Source organism: Perissodus microlepis, chromosome 13 (assembly GCF_051167445.1).
Source record: "Perissodus microlepis isolate ML-2025 ecotype Zambia chromosome 13, ASM5116744v1, whole genome shotgun sequence".
NCBI lineage: Eukaryota > Metazoa > Chordata > Actinopteri > Cichliformes > Cichlidae > Perissodus > Perissodus microlepis.
Window position 1 is genome coordinate 31,526,167 of NC_140473.1, and position 21,535 is coordinate 31,547,701.

A 21,535-nucleotide genomic window follows, 5' to 3' on the forward strand; every position below is an offset into this window, starting at 1 on the left:
TGCTCATTAACACAGCCTCAAAAAGCACGAGCCCGTGTGCGCACACGGACGCAGCGCCCGCGTCATGCGGGGGGAGCTGTGGGCGGAGCTACGGGACACTTACAGAGAAACACGAGCCTTCAAACTCACCTTGATGGAGTCGACCAGGTCCTCGACCAGGAACACGCGTCTCAGGTCACCGATGGTCTTGTTGAGCTTGGCCAGAACAATGTCGCTGTACTTGTGGACCATGTCTTCAGACAGCGCCACCTCCTGGTCCAGATACTGCCTGCAGGGCACAGCAGAGGTCAACACTGTAAAGATATGCTGCAGTTCCTCTAGCGTCCAGCAGAGGCAGCAGTGAGTCAGTGTTTTGGCCACTATAGGTCATTTCCCTATGAAACATGTATTTATGACTCACCCTTTTAAACTTTATTAATGCTTAACGTAAGCATTATTAGGGGCGTGGCTTGTCGACATTTTAACCACTTTAGTGCCACTTAAGACATTTACAATATATTTTTCCTACATTTTTCTTCTGTATCGATGATTAGTTTGAATTTTTATAGAAAAATATAACATCCAAGTTCAACTTCAAAACCAGTAAAACCAGTCTTTGTATCAATAAAACCGTCACGCTCTCTGGTCGTATGAATCGTGGACGCTCGAACTCGCTGCTCAAGAACAAACTGATGAAGTCAGTCAGGCTGTTTTCACGTCGTTGCGATAAATAACTCGGCGTTCGCCTCCCTAACAACGTGTCGATGGAGCCTCCAGTTCAACGTCTGATGGAAGAGGCGGCACCAGTGCTGCTGCTGCGGTGGTGAAACTGCAGAGCAACAGTATAAATACTGCACACTGTTTATCCTGGGAGGTGTGCGCATGTTGGACAACTGCAGCAGCAGAAACCAAACATGTGTAACAGGAAGTGACCGTTGGCGGCTGATCCACATTGTGCATGGTTACGTTTCCACGCGGGTTACTCCATCACTTATCTGCCTTCACACAACTTTGCAAAGTTCACAGCTTTGACGGTTAAAACTCCAACGTTTGTTTTTAAATCTAATAAATCGACAGCGTGAGCAACGCAAACTGTAAAATCTAGAAAGTCGTGTTTTTAGGTACAGACACGTCTGCTGTGAATATTCAGTGAAGCTGATTGAGTACAGATGGAGCGTTCGCTGCACGATCACGTCTCCTCTGAGTAAAAACAAAGAAATCTGCAGGAAGTCAGACGTAACGCGCCTCTGTGTTTATGCTAATCTGCGTCTGAGGTTTGCAGCAAGGAGGAAACACTGTAAGAAGGTTTTTCTCCGTCTGAGGGAACAAACCACCAAAGAAACTAGGAGCTCAGCGTGACCTCTGACCTTTCCCTGCTGCGGCGAGAAAGGAGCGATTCTGATGGGAGGCCTGACGTAACAGGAGCAGCAGCAGATAATCAGGATTAATCAGGTCGTTGATTTCTCTATGAAATCTGACGAGCGGAGACTCGCACGGCTCCAGACCCAAACTTTGACACAGCTTTTAATGTTTTACCTCCCGTCCCTCACCGCTCCGCTCCTGCCAAGTCATTCAACTCCAATCTATGAATGCTGGCGCTTCATCTCCTCCTCGCTCACAGCTGAAACCTCCTCCCGTTTCTCCTCCTGCTGGTTAAATCCCCTCAGGAGGATTTTCCTGGTATTTTAAAACAAACCTTTATTTCCTGTTTTGTTTTATCAAAGATCTGCTTCGTTTTGTCTCGTCGAGACAGATTTTATGGAAACTCAGTGCCGATGAAACTGCTCGAGCTTTTCCAGCAGCTCAGAACAGATTTGTTGTTTTTATTAATGACCTTTGACCCTAAAACTGAAGAGGCCAGAGCATCTACTGCAGCTCTGGGTCAACACTGTTCAGTGTGTGTCCTTCACACCCAACTGTGCTGTATTTTAGGATTTGGGCGAGGAGCTACAGGGAGGTGCTGGGAGGAGCTACAGGGAGGTGCTGGGAGGAGCTACGGGGAGGTGCTGCAGGTCTCCAACCAGCTTAATTTGCCCTCAGCAGCTCCCGTGGACACACGACTCTCACCGTCTGACACTTTTAGACATTTATCAAGAAAACATGGAAAAATAATCAAACTGTGCTAATGTAGAGGCGACTTTATGGACTTCATGGACTCCAACCTCTGACAACTCTGCAGACGGGCGGTACTCACTTGAATGGGTGTCCCTCATCTGACTTCTGGATGGCCTGCAGGATGCCTTTGTATATCCTGAAGCAGATTGTGACTGAGAGCAGGGCCAGGCAGATGTAGGAGCACACGCTCACGATGCTGCACACCGTCAGGGAGAGGAGCAGCAGCAGGGCGGCGCCGAACACCACGCCCGTGGTCTTCACATCACGCCAGTAGAGGAGATCCACCACTGCAGCGGGAAGAGCAGCAAAAACCGTCATCAGGAGAAGAAACAGTTTGTGTGGTTAGATATTGTAACTAATGATCTGCACTGTGATGCTGTCCTGATCTCCCCTCAGACCTCCTGCTCCAAAGGTGAATGTCCACATTCATCATGACCACAGATTTCATTATTATGACTCTACACACATTACCAAGTTTTACTGGTGATTCGATATCAAACTGAGCTGCGTGTGACGCCCATGACCTAACACTAAATCCAACTGTTTACTTCCTCCTGCAGCTCTAACAAGCTTCCAGCTTTTCTTCCCTGTTTGTTGGTGATTTGCATCGTTTTCCTTGTTTTTGTCCAAGCGGCACGAACAGATCAGAGATCAGCGACCACGAGACCGTCAGCAGACGCGAGCGGGAGGAAACAGACTCTGACTTTAAAGTGCCTGCAGGGCGAAGCTGAAACCAGATTTTCTGCCCTCTCACATGGACGCTGCATGACATCATCTTAGAGTGGGGCATCCAGGGGTCAGAGGTCACGCTCAGTCGGCCTCATACAGAGTTTAAACCCTGCAGCAGCTGACTCAGACTCCCTCTTTTCTGTGTCTCTGGGACTTTGATTCACTTTTACCTCCAGCAGCGATGACTGAAGACACGCATCATCATCATCATCATCACGCTCAGCGCTGAGGTTGGGGCCAGGCGTCCGGTAATAGTCAGCTCTGTGTTACAGCTGCCTGACACGTGAAAATATACACGATGATCATTTTCACCCGTCTGTGGTAAAAATGATGCAGAACACAGCGAGAACCTCAGAGCGCTGCGCTCAGTCTGGGTACAACATCACCGTTTATACTGACAGCCTGACGCTGAGCTGCATTAAGGCATGTCTCACCTGCGCTCCCCCTGGAGCTCCGCCCCCACGCTCCCTGTGCAGCTAAATGGCGCTCTGAGTTTTCCTGCAGCGTGCAGGCAGAGCCACGCCGAGCTGACAGAGCACCAACTTCATGTGTTTCGTGTGTTAAACGTCACTCAGCTGTGAATTTAAACACACTCGAGTCGTGGCAGAAGCATGAACGTGTGCACTGTGACGTAAAATTCCTGTTTTTCTGAATGGAGCCCGGTGGAGTGTAACGGCTACGCTTACTAAGCACATGGCTTATGTTTGTGTCCGCTTGGGGGCGTGGCCTCCTGACACCTGCTGCAGGTATCGCACTGCAGAGTGAAAGCAAACGAATGCACTGTCCCTGCTGAGCTTCACGTTAGACTCTTACAGGTTTTATTATCACTGCTGAAAACAATCAGCAGCATCATCAAACTAAAAAACTAAAATAAAAAACCTGCAGGTTCCTGACTGACAGGAAGTCCTCCCCTCTCTGACGGGCGCTGAGAAGGCGAGCGGGGAGGTCAGCGCCTCCTGAGCGACAGCTGAGCTCATGACCTACTCCGAGCACGCTTATATTTCATCAGGGAATTCCAGGCAGGTCAGCGGACCATATTAGAAGTGAAAGAGCGCCGGGTTTCCTGCAGGCTCGCAGACGTTTCACTGCAGCAGGTCAGGGAGAAGAGTTCAAGCGCACCACAAAGCACCAAAGAATAAACGGCGCCATTCAGAGTCACCAGATAACATGCTCTGTGATAAGGAAGCAGCTTTAAAATGCAAACGGATCCTTCACAGTGAGACGACGGGCCGAAATATTCCAGAAAATGAATCCGTATCATCAAATGTTCAAACATTATCCCTGAAATTTTATATTTCATCAGAGGAAAGCAAGCAAACCGGAAAAACTGAAAACATCCCAGACGTCTGCCTGTTCCTCCGCTCAGGTGAGCCTCAGCTTTACCTGCTGCCAAAAGACAAAATCCAATAACTCTTCCAGAAGAGTGAAATGTCAATCTGCTTTCTGAAGTTTAAGGATAATCAGTTTGCTGTCAGACGTGTGAAAGAGAAGCAGAAGCAGTTAAAAGTTTGAGAAGCTGAACCAGCAGATGATTAAATGCAACGCTCAGAAATAAAGATTTATGGTTAAGAAAACGTCACGAGGATGAAAATCATCTAATCCGACTTTAATTGTTTCTCAAAAGATCAAAATATGCAACAGATACAGCGTAAATAATGACAATGAATATGTGACAACTTGATTTACGAACAGTAAAAATGTTTAAACACATTTCAGCTACGAGCTAACGTCAGCACTCTCAGCTTCAACCGAGCTGATCGAGTCCAGCCAATAATCAATAATTAACACTTTATGAAAGGACGGCACATGGCTGCTATCCCAGCTCCATCACCATGGTAACAGATGCTGAATCCTGGACCGGAGGTGGTCATGTTCAGAGCTCTCCCGTCCTCTACGTCTGCTCTGAGCGAGCTTTAGATTCTCAGCTGAAGGAAAACGTTTTAAACGTGAACTCTGTTTAAAACAGTCGCGATTGCACTGAAGGAGCCCCGCACGCAGCGGGAGGCTCTGATCGCAACGATGAAACAACATCAATGTGTTTCCAAACTGTGTGACGCACAGCTGAGTACAGCGAACCAAACACTGCAGATCCAGTCTGCGCAGAGCAAAACGATGCTTCAAGCACTGAAGCAGAAAGTCTTAACAGCTGACGGCCGCTGTGGTCACGCCGCTCACCGCGGTGTCAGGTTCTCTCCATCCAGCCGGGATGAACTTGTTTAGCTACACCAATCAGGTTCCCCGGGCCACACGTTCCAGGGCTGTTAGCCTAACAGCAGATTGTTTCAGTGCACGTTTCATTTCTTTTTGTGTGATGACATAAATGTTTTACGGTCTCCATGCTCCTGACAGAAACACACGAGTGAGTCAACCTCTGCATTCACCCTGCAAACAGTCTGTTTGCTCCTGGGTTTTATTTACAGCTAATCCTGTGTTTAAATAAATTAAACCTGAACTTAGAGTCCAGTTAAAATAATTTGGGTGATTTTTCCTTTATGTAACATTAACACTGCCTGTTCAAGGACACCAGTATAAAAACTAATGTAAATACACCAGACTGTAGAAAGTGTGCTAATGCATGCAGGACAAACTCAAAGTCGTCAGACTGTGTCAGAGGAAAGAGTCGTTCAATTCATTTTAAATAGAAACGCAGAGCAGAACCGTTTCATCAAAAATAAAATGATTTCGTTTGCATTCATGTTGTTGTGGACACTGCGCACAGTGAGCTTCACACCAGGACTCCCTGTTAGTGTTTTATACTGGCTCTGATGGTGCGTTCACTGACGCCCATCATAACGGCTTCCAAACCCCTTCAGAGAGCCACCGTTATTTACACAGAGCCACGAGAAAGGCGGGCCGGGCTCCGGCCGACGAATCATCTCGTTTACAGGCTACATGTGGGCTGACAGATGCTACATTAGCCGACAGCTAGTTATCTCTCTGCTCAACGTGCTAACTCGGTGCTAACGCCGTTAGCAGCTGGTAGACTGCCTACCGTGCGGTCGTAAAGATTCGGACCGAGCACATAACATGAGAAGAGACAGACGGGAGGAGGTGGAGGAGGGTCTGGGATCCAAATGTGTCCGCCTGGCTACATATGGTAGCAGGCGTGCTAGGAGCGATGGAGGCTGGCTAAAAATAGACCCGCATCACAGCGAGCTAAACCCGGCCGCTGCTTTAATCCCCCCCCTCTCTGACACGGATACCGTCCCCCCTAAATGTTTTAATTTTTCTCCCCGGGATGCTCTCCGTCTGTCCCCACCGGCTGCTCGCCTCCTCGCGGGGACGAGCCGTCAAACCGTCCGGCATGACCTCCCGCAGGCGGCCCGGTGCGCCTTCAGTCCTCCCCGACTCAACGACAGCCTTTCCCGCCTCGAAAGGAGCCCCGCTCTCGGTGCTCATGCAAAGGCAAACCGGCCATAAACGCGACGCTAGCGGCGGATGGAGACAGGAGAGACGGTAAACAAAAGATCAGAGCCACACTAACCACATTTGGCGTCCATCTTGAAGCTCCGCTGAGAGAGGTGAGACAGAGGAGGGGGCCGGGCATGCGCAGTTAGGCCTCTGTCTCACTCACGGACCTCTGCTGGGACAGGTTGAGCCCGCACGGGTCCGCTTTAAACCCGGGACACTCCCCTGCCCGGTGAAGGCAGCGAGGGTCTGGACCAGGAGGTCAAGTTCCTCATGTTTATTATGAAAGTTTCCCATTTGTGAGGAAAAGACTCAAACTTTCACATTTAAAGACGAACAAAATCACGCAAATCAAAACGAGCCAAAAACGGGCAAATTTACCAGGAAATAGGGTCAAGTTTAGGAGAGGGGAGGGGCCAAATTCATGACCAAAACGTCAAAAATATACAAAGAAAAAAGCAAATTTATGAGGAAAGAGAAACGAGGAAGGCCTGTCTCCGTCCAGCAGTGAGGAAGACTCCACACTTCATGCAGTCATTAAAACAACCCTGTCTGAAGCTGACTGCAGGTCAGTACAATGAAACCTCCACGACTCAGACTAAGGAAGCAGAGGTCAGTGTGAAAGGAGAAACAGGCTTCCTAACAAGGATGGTCGCCACAGGAGGAAGAGGAGGAGGCAGCGTGTCACAAGGCTGTGGAAGGACAAACGCAGCTGCAGAGGACAGAAGAAGACTGAACAGTGAGGAATCCAACAGATGGTACATCAGCTCATGTTCAGTAGCAATCCCTGCACCGGTGCATGCTGGGAGAGCTGCAGTTCGTTTGTTCATACGTTACTGATGGACGGCGTGCTGAAGGAGAGCGGCTGCTTTAACGGCGTCTTTATCATCGAGAAACCGACGGAGCGAAGCTCCAGAGTCAGACGATCAAACATCCCGAAGGCTGAAAGCTCAAGGTGAAGGTGACTGAGCGACGCGGTGCGGATGGCGAACTGCTCTAGAAACCACGAAAGGAAGTTTGAGCATCTGAAACATGCTGATGCGTCTGACAGGGACAGCACGCTCGTCCTCAGGGCTGATCTGCTGCAGACGCTCACAAACCAGTGAGACTGGAAAAACCACCAGCAGACCCGGCTCGCCGTCGAGCCTCAGGTAAGACGATCAGACCAACGACCGAGTTCACCTGCTACAACCAGTCTGATGTTCACCTGCCAGCAAATCGCACTTCTGTCACCCATCACAACGCAGGCTTTGTTTTCTTCATCGCCGTAATCTGATCGATGTAAGGTCGTCACACCGCGGTGGATACCTGCGAGGGTTCAAACAGCCGCCAGCCCGGCTTCAGAACAAAACAGGGGCTCTGCGTTTACACCACTATAAACTCTGCGAATAAATTATTCTGTATATTTACAGGTTGAGCTGGCGGTTTATAAACTCACGATGTGTTAATAGACCTCTCTGCACTGAATCATATCTGTTATTAACCTCTGTCTCTCTTCCACAGCATGTCTTTATCCTGTCTTCCTTCTCTCACCCCAACCAATCACAGCAGATGGCCCCGCCCCTCCCTGAGCCTGGTTCTGCTGGAGGTTTCTTCCTGTTAAAAGGGAGTTTTTCCTTCCCACTGTCACCAAAGTGCTGCTCATAGGGGGTCATATGATTGTTGGGTTTTCCTCTGTATTACTGCAGGATCTACTGTACGATATAAAGCACCTCGAGGCGACTGCTGTTGTGATTTGGTGCTGCATGAATAAACCTGATCGACTGACCCAGCAGCTGAACGTCGCTTTGAGTGTGAAAACACGTCAGTCCCTGCTTCAAAGCTGTGACGAGTGGATGATGTACAAGAGGTCAATGTGTATACTGAAATTTTAAAACGGCCTAATGTGACAGCTTACAGGACTTCATGTGATCGTGTAAAAGAAATAAAAGCAGCCTGTCGTCAGGCTGTGAGCTGGACAGCTGCCTTCTCGTCAGCTTCGATGGCGCTCGCTCAGAAAGCCGAAGAATTAAACTGAAAAATGTTTTACTGCAGGAAAAAATGACCAAAATACTCAAAAACACTTCCTGTTAGGAACCTTTTCATCAGCAGTCGAGCTCAGCATCACTCGAGTGTAGCTCGGTCTGATTTATAAAAACGTGCGATCAGACTCAGAGCGTCTGAACCGAGGACGAAGGTGAGTCACTGAGCTGTGTCCTCAGGCTAGCTTGCAACATAAAACTGAGTTAATTCACTGCAGCCACACACACACACACACACACACACACACACACACACAGCAAATACTGCTTAGTCACAGTGCGACAGCCTCACGGCTACACGTTCTGTCACTTCACGGCCATCGCTCATTAATCACACACACACACACACACACACACACACACGGGCAGGGGAAGTGAAAGCAGCGCTGTGACCTCAGATGATGCAACAGCAGAAGGACACGTGATGGTCAGCAGCGAGCGGCGTGAAAGAACATTTGAGCTTTTGAAACATTAAAGTGAGACAAATATGATTTTAGTTCAACTGTGTCACTGAAATCTTCACTACTCGAACATTTACTCTGAAAGGTCTACAAGAACTTCCTGAAAGAGCATCTCGTGCGCGGCTGCATCATTTAAATCGAGTACGTCCTCCTTCATGATGCTACAGTGGAGTCATTCTACTTCCCGTTTTATTCCTACAGCTGCTTTGCATGATTCACAGTTCCAAGCAACCCTTCTTTATATCTGATTCTGGACCTTGGTACCTGCCGTTTTAGCTCCTCCTCCTTATGTCAACATTGTTACAATTGGCTGCCACCACAAAAAACAGATGGGTGGGGCTTCTGTGCCTGAGATGACCATATTTGGGACATCCCTACTCTGTGACATCATTCAGATCCAACAGTGTAAAAAAACTACGTTAAACTGAGTGTTTAGAGCAGGATTACTGTAAATACACTCAGCTTATTATTAAAAACTTCAACCTAGAAAGATGGACGACAGGAAATAAAGGACGCAGTCCACGCCCACTTCAAAGATGCTAACGTGATAACTTTTCTAGACCAAGGTTCACGTAATGCAGCAGGAAAAACGACATCAAACCGTGCGGTGGTCATATACTTGAATATAATTATAAATAAATAAATAAATGCGTGCCACAAACCAAACCTTAGTTTTCTCCCATCACTAATGAAGTTTGTACTTCACAGCAGTCAACAGCAATGCCTTTCTGTGGTTATCAAACAGAAACCTGAGGCCCAAATTCTTCATTAGTCTGTTAATTGATTAGCTAATCAACACTATTGACTGCAGCTGATTTTCTGTCTTACAGTAAACTGAAACCGTGGCGGTGAGCAGCTCCTGTGAGCGATTACACTGCAGAAAAACACCCAGACTTTAGTCAGGCTGATGAAATCAACGACTGAACGGATCACCTCCAGCAAAGAGGCGTGTGATTGGTTCAACTTCATCACTCTGAAATCTATGGACAGTATTTCTGTATATTTGTACAGACGTGCAGCTTTTCTGTGACCAACTCTAAAAAACATCAAACTGAAAAAGTAAGAGTTGGAAAGTACTCAGAGAGGTTGTTTATGCTGTTCAGCCTCTTGTTTTCTCCTTTATTTTGTTGAGATAAAGAAAAATGAAGCTTTGGTTTGTCAGGATGAAGACCAGGAGAAAAGAAAGCAATGACGCTTTTTCTGGAGTATTTGTTCTGTAAAGTCTGAAAGTCGTGAGAAATGAAAGAACAGCTGGTACAGGAGGTCTGAGCACGTCTCAGGTTCAAAGATACTGTTTGAAAAATGAGAAACGACCTTCAGAACGTAGCAGAGCTCAAAGCTTCAGACCGCCAGGAAAATCCACACCACGGAACCAGTTCACCGTTTTTGGGAAAAAGCTGAAAAGCAGCAAATCCTCAGATTAGAGGAGCTCAAAGCATGAGCTGGATTTTTTTTTTAAACATTTAATCCACACAGAAAAAAACCAAAACAAGACGGCCAGAGGGTCAAAGCAGGGTCGAGGACTCCGACAAGCCTACGAATAACAAGAACAGGAACACGATGTTAAAAACTCAGACTCTGACTGACATCCAACCATCAGTCACCTGCACGCGGGTCACATCAGACACACCTGTGCTTCAGTCCGGAGCCAGGGAAAGGTCAAACAGTCACCACGGTAAAAGCTGCAGCAGGAACAACAACAACAATAATAATGGTTTATCTGTTTGTTTATCTGTTGCTTGTGAAAGTGATTGCTCACAGCCCTCAGCTGACGTCTGCAGACCTTATTCGGCTGAAGTGTGCACACGGATCTCATAAGACACGAGACTTAGCTCCCAGCTGAGCACACATGATATTAAACAGAGCCAGGATAACGACTAAAATCCCCCAAAACCGAATGTTTCCAATCACACGAGACAAAGACAAGCAGCAGAAAACTGGAAAATTTAGTGGAAAATGATTAAAAATGTGAATAAATATCCAAGATAAAGAAATGTGTTGTTTGTTAAACTGATAATTGTTGAGTTTCCTGCCTCACAGAAAGCTGGACATGCTCAGACGTGAGGACGAGGAAACCAGCAGATCGAGGTCCTGCAGCTCTAACACGACCCTCATGTAACGCATGCTGCTGCTGCTCCAGCTCATCTGCATGTGCCCACTGTATTAGCCAATCATTAACCTGCCAGCTAACGTCACCCCTCTCTCCGATCTCCCCTCCTCCTCCTTCCTGCTGTCCACCTTTGGTCACAGTGGCTGACTGGCCGACTGTCCAAAGGTCTGCAGCTGCAGGGACGACACCCGAACACAAGCCAGAAAATTCTGCAGCTCCCACACGAGACAGACCCCACAAACCTACTCTGAGGTCAAGCTGTTCACCTCTTAGGAAGCTAAACGAGGCTAAAGCGAGTCAGAGACTCCAGAGCCGCACACATCTGCAGAGTTTCAGGTTAATTCAGCACAACGTGGGCGTCTAACGCAAGCGAAGGAAAGTCAGAGCGGTAAAACACGAGCGGTGTGTGCAGGCGGCGCTGCGGGAGGAGGACGAGGCAGAAAGGTGGAGGTTTACCCTGCTCCTTCCAGTGCTTGGCGGCAGCGTCACACTCCTTTCTGTCCACAGAGTTGTTATCCATGCCGTCCGATCAGCAAACAGTCATTCCACTCAGAGAGGGACCCGACAGTCAGCAGCACTGAGAGAGTGTGTGAGGAAAGGTGTGTGTGTGTGTCGGGCTGCAGGAGGAGGCGGAGGAGGGAGGAGGAGGAGGGAGGGGAGAACCTGAGCAAGGCTTCCTCTGGGGGGGGGGTGACTGCAGCGGGCGAATAAGTCCCTCCCGCTGGCTGTCAGCTGACTGTCTGCTGCCAGCGCTCTGACGCAGCAACTATAACCGGCTCAGCCTCACCCCCACCTTCCCTCCTCCCTCCAGCCTCCTCCCTCCCAGTCTGCCTGCTCTGGCTTCCTCCTCCTCCTCTCACAAAGCCAAAATCATGTTCCTTTTTCTTTGGATGTCCCCCTGGTTTTCCTTCGTCATCCCGTCACAGCCAAATCTGCTGACGAAGCAGGCGATGACACCACGATGCAGGAACCTCGAGCCACAGACTGTATATAAAAGACGGCCACGCCACCTACTGGTTTGTCCGCATTCAGAAACAATTCAGCCATGCTGGGCTGTTTCATGTGACCATATTAATGGATTAATGCAGTGCATGGGTACATCACAAGGACACAGATACCTGCTAATGAGTGCAAAGTGACATCCAAACAAAGTGACACAATCCTTGTTGGACGGGCTGTCAGTGCAGTTAATGCACAGCACGCCTTATTGTTCTTCAGCTGCAGATTTTGGTGCAATCAGTGTCTTCAATTGTTTCTAATGTCCAGCAGGGGGCGACTCCTTACGTCTGATTGGATAAAAGTGTGCGAGACACTGAGCCTGCTGCTCACCTGGACTCTGAGCTCAGTAAACTATTTCCTGGTCTCAGTCACGGCTTTAAAGTCTTACTGAATAAAACATGAAGTTCATTTAGTCAATTCTGGCTCCATTAGCGTCAAAACGGACCAGAGGAAAAGCATGACGCTCATTGGCTAACTGTGACTGGGAGGTCAGATCCTGGTTGTAATATCTGGTTTCAGAAAACTCGAGACTTCAAAACCAGGACTTTCCATCCATCTTTTATATACAGGACCACTTTGAAATTAGTCTGAAAAAATGTCACAAAACAGCCAAAGAGTCGTTACATGTTGTGTTTTTGTCTGACCCAAATCCACACAGTCAGTTTACCATGAGTTTAAACACAGAAAATCAGCAAGTCAATAATCAGCTGTTATTGATCGGTTAATCACGGCTTCTGTTCCACTCAGTATCTAATCACTATCTAATGTCACTGCAAACTAACCGCTCCCCATGTTATCAAACTGATCAAACCTTTGCAAAGACATGTTTGTATTTCTTTCAGTTCTCCAACATGAAACTGATCATCAGATCTGCCTTCAAATCACTGTTGCTGACACCAACAAGGTGATTATGGCTGAGAAAATGAATAAAAGCAGAAAAGCTTTAAAGAACAGAACGAAGCACCGAGGACCTGCAGGAGGCTTTGAGCTGCACTGGTGTCATCAGAGTGGTAATTATTAACTTGAGCCACTAGAGGGCACCAGCGTCCTTTATAAACACCTCTTTTATTCTCTCTTTCAGCCACATTCAGCAAACCTGATGAAACACGTCTGACTGAAACAGTTTCAGGGCTCAGTTTTAACCAGGCCCAAAGTCCGGACGTTTAATCCAAAAAACCTCCTGGACATTACTGCTGCATGTGTCGCATACAGCCACATAAAGGCCTCATCACAGTTCCACGCCTCCCTAAACTTAGTTTCTACACAAACCACAAATAAACTTCCTCAGCTCGGACCGAGCGTTGCTTTTCTGCTCCATCACGTTAAGATTAGCATCATTTCGCTAATGCATGACTGTGTGCAACAGCAACACCGGCTGGTTTAACTACATTTGTATTTGTATTTGACTTAACTGCAGCCTCCCACCACTGGGTGGAGGATGTGCAGCGTCACACACTTTCCTGCTCGTCTGTTCATCGTTATTCATCACTTTTCTGCATCAGTTTAAAACAGCGAACTCAGGGAGCGTTACCGGAACGTCATCACTTATCTGTGCTTTGACAATGTGCACGAGATCGTCTGATAGCAAACACACCATCACCTCTCCTCTATGGGACACATTTTACATATTTGTGCTCAGAGCTCGTGATTGGTTCTTCCTGCAGGCTCGAGCTATGAGAAAGTCGTCTAAATGTGAACTTCAGTCTCCAGCTCGATGCCCACAGTTTGAGCTGCAGTGATTTCACTGTGCAAACAGATGATTACATAAAGAGGAAGTGCACGTTTGCACACAGTGACCCTCCACCTTCATCTGACTCTGAATGACTTTGCCCTCTGCTGTTGTAATCCAGCGGGGACGTGACGCATTCCCCACAGTAGAAACCTGCAGAAGCTCTCCCTCAGCGGTGAGCTGGACACGCTCCAGCAGCTTTTTTCCCTCTGGCTTCCAAAATAAAAGCACTGAGCAGCTTTGATTTGATAATGCGGACACAGTGGCACAGTTATCCAGCATGTCATCGGGTCAGGCCAGGAGGACGTCCCGGACTGGATCTGTGTTATGAATCAGGAGACTGTCACAGCTTTCTCCAGTCACATCATTCAAACTGTTCCACAACTCACTGTTTATATTAAACTCATCATCATAAACACAGTCAGAGGGACGCCAGTTAGCTGAGGTGAAGACTGGCAAACAGCTGCCCGTCAGAGGCCACACCCCTAATAATGCAAGGCTTTATCCAGGTGGGTTATTGAAACGTTCTCTGCCAAAAAAAGTTTGTGTCAGGCTGTAAAGTTTTTACATGGGAGTCTATGGTGACGGGCTCACTGCTGCCTCTGCTGGACACTACAGGAACTGTGGTTTCCAGCACTGACTGACATTATTTCTCATCTTGAAAGCTCGAGTTTTTATACGTTTTACATAAGTTCAAAGATTTTCTGCTTTTGTTACAAATGACAGCAAATTGAGCCTCAGACAAAACGAGACATCTGATGCAATCAGTGTGTTCACACATGTAAGGAAATCAGTGAGCTGATGTTTTCATCGGTGAGGAAGAGGAGCTCAGACAGCAGCGCTGCACCTCGGGTTGCATAATGAAGAACATTTGCTGAGTGTTTTCTGGGTCGGAGAACCCTTTGTGGGGCTGCCAGTGTCGCAATGCAGGGAGGAGGAGGAGGCTTTAATTAACAGGAGATCCCTCCAACACACACACACACACACACACACACACACACGCACGCACGCACGCACACCTAAAGCCTCGGCAGCTCATCCTAGAACCACAGTCCGCTTACACAGCCTGCTGTGAGCTGATCGATATCAGTGGCCATTTAAAGGAAGATGAGGCTCTGCCGCGCTCACAGAGACGCCTCCTACAAGCCCCGAAGGACAACTCTGCGTCTGTCTGATAAACTCTGATCAACCCGCCGCTCAGCTCACAGAAACTTTGTCACGCTGCAGTTTTCCTCCAATCATCACCTCAGGGCAAAATGAAAACGAACCAAAAACAGACGAAACAGGAACTGTAACTGTGCAGAAATCCGCTCTGCGTTTTACAGGAGGCAGCAGAAGCTGCTTTAAGGCCCCAAAATGCCTCTTTTGGGCAATTGGTAAAGAACATTTCCTACAAAAGTGTAAGACAGAAGCAGGAATAATATGCAACATATTAATAACTGAGGCGGTTTCCTGCGATGCACCAGCCAGGGAGCGTTATCACACTGACCACCGAAGCCACGGAGGCTGAACAAATAATAAAATAAAGTAAATAGACCTGCAGATGAATCACTGAGCTGCAGTCCAAACAAATCGAACCATAACTATCCCAAAGGTGACCTACTCTACTCATTTCCACCTCTATAGCTCTACTCATGCACTTTCCTACAGGAGCTTTGCATGATTAACAGTTACAATTATCCTTAATTTACATTGTGGTTCTCAAGCTGTTTAGTTCCTCCCACTTTAAATGAACTTTGAAGTGATTGGCTGCCCCTCACAGACAGCAGGTGGGGGCCTCCCTTAGTGACATCATACAGATCCAAGGCGATGTTTAGAGCAGCTTTGGGCTCACAGGGATTAGTGAACGTACACTCAGCTCATTAAAAAACTCTGGTCATGTTAATGTGAACATCCACTCCTGAGCAGTTTATAGGTGGAAAGTACAACGTCCTCCTGACTCATTACAGTTCAGGTTATTCAGCACACAGGTTATCAGTAAATGACACTAAAGCATTCAGCCTCAGAGCATGAAATCTGACACTGTCCTGTGTGACAGTAAAACATGTAGTAAAACTCAGGAACAGGGTGTGGTCGGTTCTCTGTGTGCATGTGAGCGGATGCTGGGGCCTGAGGTGGTGCTGGGTTTCAGTCCAACATCTCAGGTTATGTCCAGAGGGAGGAAGATAAAACCAGGGAGTAAGATGATCGAATTCAAAACAAAAATGCTCAGCAGGCAACCAGAAACGCCTGGTGGACAAGTGTTTGTATTTTCTACTCTATAAGCTTTGTTTAAAAAGTTTAGGTTTAAAAAGGACAAATCAAAATTTAACAAAAACTAATCAAAACCAGCTTTACTTACCGTGTTTTTAAACAAAAAAAATTAAGTGATCAAATGCACAGAAATGGTGTTACTCGAATGAGACAAATGCACAAAATCCAACAAAAGGTCGAATGATGAGGAACACACAACTACAAAATGCAAATGTTAAAATTCAAAGAAATGCAAAAAGACGATGCAACCAAAGGAAACACTGACTGGTTGGTTGGATGGAAGAAAGTAATGGAGGGGAACTAAGAATGGAGATGGAAGTTATGTGGATGAACATGGAAGTGCCATTAAAAGTGTAGTGGGGGATGGTATCCATGCTGGAACTGGGTTATTTTACCTGCTCTTATGTTCAGGTTTGGCATCTTAAACGGTTTGCCGCCCTCCGCGCTCTTCTTCGCCGCTGGCTCCTCTGGTTTGCAAACGGGGGAATGGGTGGTAGGAGCTTGGGGGGGTGGGGGCTGCTGGATGTCGAGCTTCTCCAGCTCAGCCTTGCTTTTCTGGGGGGAGGCCTGTGTGAGGAGGCGGTAGGAGCTCTGACTGGGAGCTTCTTCTTCAACCTCCGGGGGCGGGGCTACTTTTGCAATTGGATCCTTTTGTCCAAAGCTGAGATCATCATCCATGGGGATCTCCGGGGGCTTGGAGGCTGCAAACTTGGAAGTATCCAGAGCTTCGAGAAACTCGTCAATAACACCCCTAGGTGGTCTTTCGATGAATTCAAACTCCTCAGAGGAGACTTCATGCTCGGAGACCTCCTCGGCCATCTCCGGCTCCTCCAGCTCCATCTTCAGGTCCTTCTTGTCAGTTTCCACCTGGAAGCTGGCAGGGTTCTTTGCCATTGCTTCCAAGACTGGCGAAAGGGAGTCTGCTGTTGGAGACTCTGAATCCGAATCCTCAGCAGGGGTCTTCTTATTCTGGAAGTCGAGTGGCTCGAACTTTTCGGTCATTTTGGGAGAATCGTGGCTTGAAAACCAATCTTTCTGTTGAATCTTGACAGGTTCCTCTTCTTTTGCTTTAGTTGGGGTAGTTTCCTCGGCCTCTTTGACGAGATCAAATGCGCCAAAGGTTTTGTCATCTTCTGCTTTTTCTTTTTCTGTAGCTCTCCCCTCCATCTCCTCAGTCATCTCTTTCAGCAGGGAAACTTTAGCCTCAAAAGCAAAGGGGTTATTAGCAGACAGATTGATCGGAGGATTGGGTGACTCCATCATCCTTCGTTCGAGGATGGGGCTCTGCTCCTCCGGACTTCCCTCAGAGGAGCCGGAGTCTAGTTTGTCGGGGTTGAGCGGGGAAGACTTCAGGATGTCTGGAAGCGAAGGCGGCAGAGCAGAATCCTCCTCTTCCTCTTCATCATCATCATCTCTGAGACCAGATGAGAACTGATTCATCGACTGCATGAGTGAGTCGGCAGTCATCTTGCCGGTCTCAAATGTTTTTCCCTCATCCAAGAAAGATGGTAGATTTTCCTGGGATTCTCCAATCTGCCCATACTGGACCAGATCGGGAGTGGGGCTATCGGACATTTTAGATGCTCTGCTGTCTGACTTGGAGTCTCCAAAATGTGAGTAGCCGCTGTCCGCAAGTGGGGAAAAGCCATCAAATGGGTTATTGTTCTTCTTCACCTCGTACATCAAGTCATCTTCTTCGTCAGACTGGTTGCCGTGCAGGTCTGGCTCAAAACTTGGGGGGTTAATGGAGGCCGTGTCCTTGGGGAAGGAATCCATTGAGGGCTTGGTGTTGTCTTGAGAAGCTAGGTATGGTGAATCCCAGTGCTCTGTTGGGTTAGAGGAGGCAACGTGAGACTCAGGGACCATCATCTGGGGATTCACGGGGGAGGGGCCAGTGGAAGACCTGTCTGAGCTAATCAGCTTCTCGTCAGGCGAAAAGGAAATGCCACTGTCTTCGCACGGATTATGAGGCCCTGGGTCTTTCCCTAAACTCAGGTAAGGACCAGCTAATGGATCTAGAGGATCTTCCTTATTCTTACTACTGCCTGGTCCAGAGTCACCCCCCCAAGGCATGTCCTTGGAAAGAGTAGCAGGGGGTTCAGTGGAGAAGGAGCCCAGGGGTGCAGCAGATCCTGAAGCAGGGGGCTGGTTGGGACTCTCGGTCAAAGAGAGCTCTTCCAGAGAGTCGGGGGAGTGGAGAGGGGAGATGGGAGAGATGGGAGCAGGGGAATCACCCTTCTGCCCAAGTGCTTGAGTAGAGAGGGAGGAGGGAGAATGCAATACAGCACATATCAAAGACATACTCCATTCCTTACAGTGCCCACCACACCTGGGTAGAACAGCTACCAACAACATTCAGAAAAGGTTCAGAGATTTAGACCAGACAACGGCTATGAAAGGTGGCGGTGGCTGGTAGACCAGTTCAGTATAACCCCAAAAACAATCAGCTAAAAGGATAATACTAAATACTAATACGTTGTGTGTGATTTTCACTCTTTTATATTACAGTATTGGCTTGAAAGAATATATTTTTGGAGTTTATGTTTGAAAAGAAACGGGGCTTGTCTAATGTTTGGGGACCAGATCCAGTATAACATGGTCATGTTGAGACATTGTTGGGATTGTATATAAATGTAATGCCTACAACAGACAGATTAGAAAAGACAAGCGTTGCTTTGGTGCTGGAACACCTGACTTTGGATCCAACCTAATCGTAAACCAACACATTTGTTGTTGTTTTTTAGATTTAATGATTATTTCAAACATTTTAACTTTCATGAGCAGAGATTTTCAGCCCAGCTGTCACTGCATCCCCTCTTGAAATAGTCTCAGGGTTGACTGGCTGATATGCTCTTATGCAAGCAATCAGCAGTGTTATTTTCACTGGGAGATATTGCCTTTCAGAGGACTGACGGGGAGGAACAGGTGACTAATGGAAAACACCATCACGTTTTCTCAACGGTGGACTCCAGACCTAAGGATGAGTGCTGGCTTCGATGATGCTTTCACTTGTTCAACTTCTACTCACCTTCAAACTAACTGACATCACATTAAACAAATATTTGATATGACTGTATGTGATGTGCATAAAGATGATGGGCAAAGTCAAGTGATAATAACAAAATGCTGTGTCCTGAGCCAGTCAGCAGTCACTGTTGGGCTCAGGCAAGTCCACCGGTGTAAAAACATGGGGGGATTTTTCACGGGTAACCTCTTCCTGCTTCTGCTAACAGTGCTGGTTCACTCCTAAAAACATACTGATTTCTTGTTATGAGAGTTACTGACCAACCAATAAGAATGTGATGGGATTTAAGTATACTGACAAAATCATCTACCTGCACAAAAAGCCGACAATATCATAGATCGTAAGCTTATCTTTGAAGTACGCCTGCTAAAATGGGATTGACTGCATGACTGTTGTCTTATTTCCTAAGTGGCATAAAACAAATTCTTTGTGTGCTGGAAATATGAATTTAAACCCACCTAAAGTAGGGAAAGAAACGACTTTTATAGCTGTAATGTTATAGCTGGGGTCTGTTTCTTTGGGAATAAACTGGACTTACACGACTACCATCCACAGTCAGGTTTGCCCACATTTGTCTGGTGGTCTGTAAACCACCTTGGTTTGACGTTTGGTGGTGCAATAAATGTTTCCCCAGGTCTGGCGCCAATAAACCATGCCCAGAGTGTCAAACAAACTGCTAGGTGACCACAGATAATGATTCCTCTCAATTAAGTTTTTCAAAATATAATTTAACAAATGCACAAACCTGAGGAGAATCATTATTCGTCTACAAACTACTCGTACAAGTTCAGGTCAGTCTAGTCTACAACAGTCACATGTGAATCACAATGCAACACAAACACAGGCAAAGTCAGATTTAACAAACCCACGGCAAGCATCCTGTGTAAATGCTCACGTGACGTAAAAAATCTACAGCTTCTTCCATGCGATGAGTTATTTTAAAACAAAGAGTGAAGAATAAAGAACTGAAGGGGAAAATAAATGACCGAGACGGGGAAAGAGACGAGCAGAGAGGACTTGCCTGTAGGGAATTGCATCAGAGGATGAGGCTGAGCTTTAGAAGAAGAAGAAGGTACATCTGTGGAAGAAACGAGAGAAAGCAGCAGAAAGTGAGTTTATGCAAGCTCAGAGGGAAAAGACCGAGAACAGAGAGAGATATCATCGCCAATACAAACTGAAGAGGAGATTTCTAAAGCCAAAAATGGGTCTCTACGCCTCAAGTGACGGGATAAAATCTTAATCACAGCTCCTGAGCGTTAAAGAGGGAAACGTGGACGCCCACAGGGGGCTTCTTCACCCAATGCTTTTATTCAAAAAGGAGCAGCCGTGCATAGAAGTTCACATAGCTTACAGCGTTTAACAGCCTCTGTGCAATCGGACATGCCATCAATACCACGCCTTCACCCGCTCATCAGACCTGCAGGCTGTGGTTCACACTCAGTCCCTGCTGCAGGAGGCCAGGAGCTGTTTTAGCTTACTGGGCACCACGTTAGCAGTTTACACCCTCTCCAGGTACAAGAAGCCTTCATCACAGCTTTCACCATCAATGTTTCTGCTGCTCCCAAAAACCAAACAAACAGTTAAAATGATTCAAATTCTTTTAGCGCCAATAAAACGATCAGCTGTTCAGCTCTCAGGTGTTGATGATGTTAATTCAGAGCATTTATGAGGTAAAGGAGCGTTGATGGCTTCAGAATTAGACTTTGTTCTACAATAATTCGATCATCTCACTTTCTATAAATTGCAATCTTTGCTCGTGCTGTAATGATTTCACCAAACAGCAACGTAACAGAAGTTTTATGAATATAAAAGAGCATAAAATTCACCGCACTGACAACATGAATCAAACATGTTTGTTACTGTTTGTGTGGTTAAAGAGGAAGCCTGGACGTGAGCACCGTGTGCTAACTGAACAAGCTCTCCGAGTTGCGTAAACACGCGTTAAAGGCCGGACGTGTCTTTAACTGATAGCAGATGACAAAGAAAAGGTCAGAGAAATGGTGACAGGAAGTAAAGCATCGGACGATTTGCTATGAAGAGCACGTGGTGAGACAGACAGACGTGAGGAGGTTTTCTCAGCTTTCACAGGAGACGCAACACGAGGGCAACCCGGAGGTTTCAGCAACACGCCGACTAACCATCCAAAAATACTCTAAAAATGTGAAATATGACAGATGTTTTCAAAACTCGTCTGGTTACACAACATCAGCACACAGACAAAAAAACTTGACTGTTGTGCAAGTCAGAAAGCTCGAGCCAACAGCAATCGGCCGATTAAACCAAATGAAGCCGAATGACATTAAGGACGTGCTGAAAACGTCTGCTTCTTCCTGCTAATGAGCTTAATGCTGTTTTCCCCAAACAGATGACTGCCTACATGTGATGGGACAAAAACAGGGAAAGTGCTCCAACAAAATCCTCCACAGCAGCACGAACACACAGACACACAGGTTATTGCACCATTTTATCCAAGTCCAGTTCTCGCTGAGATTAAGAACAGCCGGCTGAAGGGAAGCAGACGTCGACGTTAATGCAACTGTTGCACACGATCAAGTAAATATACAGACATACAGCTCGAGCTCCTGCGCTGAGCCGACTGGTCTTTAAAACTTTAAAGGACAAACTGAGAAAGATGTTTTGGCTGATTTTGGCTTTTCTACATCTATGTATAGAAATTAGAGGCGACGTGAGAAGCAGACTAATCTT

The 21,535-nt window shown here is 47.0% G+C and overlaps 1 protein-coding gene across 3 annotated transcripts in view; it reads right to left on the bottom strand.

The window, feature by feature from the left end:
• LOC146375405 (uncharacterized) overlaps positions 1 to 21,535 on the bottom strand; it is a 31,617-nt gene that overhangs the window by 3,279 nt on the left and 6,803 nt on the right. For 2 of the 3 annotated variants that reach the window (XM_084948873.1, XM_084948875.1), the window contains exons 2-5: positions 19,851 to 19,907; positions 16,200 to 18,053; positions 2,174 to 2,381; positions 130 to 268 (exon numbers count right to left, since the gene is read on the bottom strand). In XM_084948873.1, coding sequence (XP_084804999.1) covers positions 130 to 268; positions 2,174 to 2,381; positions 16,200 to 18,053; positions 19,851 to 19,907 — 2,258 coding nt within the window. The remainder of the gene's footprint in view (positions 1 to 129; positions 269 to 2,173; positions 2,382 to 16,199; positions 18,054 to 19,850; positions 19,908 to 21,535) is intronic. The other variant, XM_084948874.1, reaches the window with a different exon arrangement.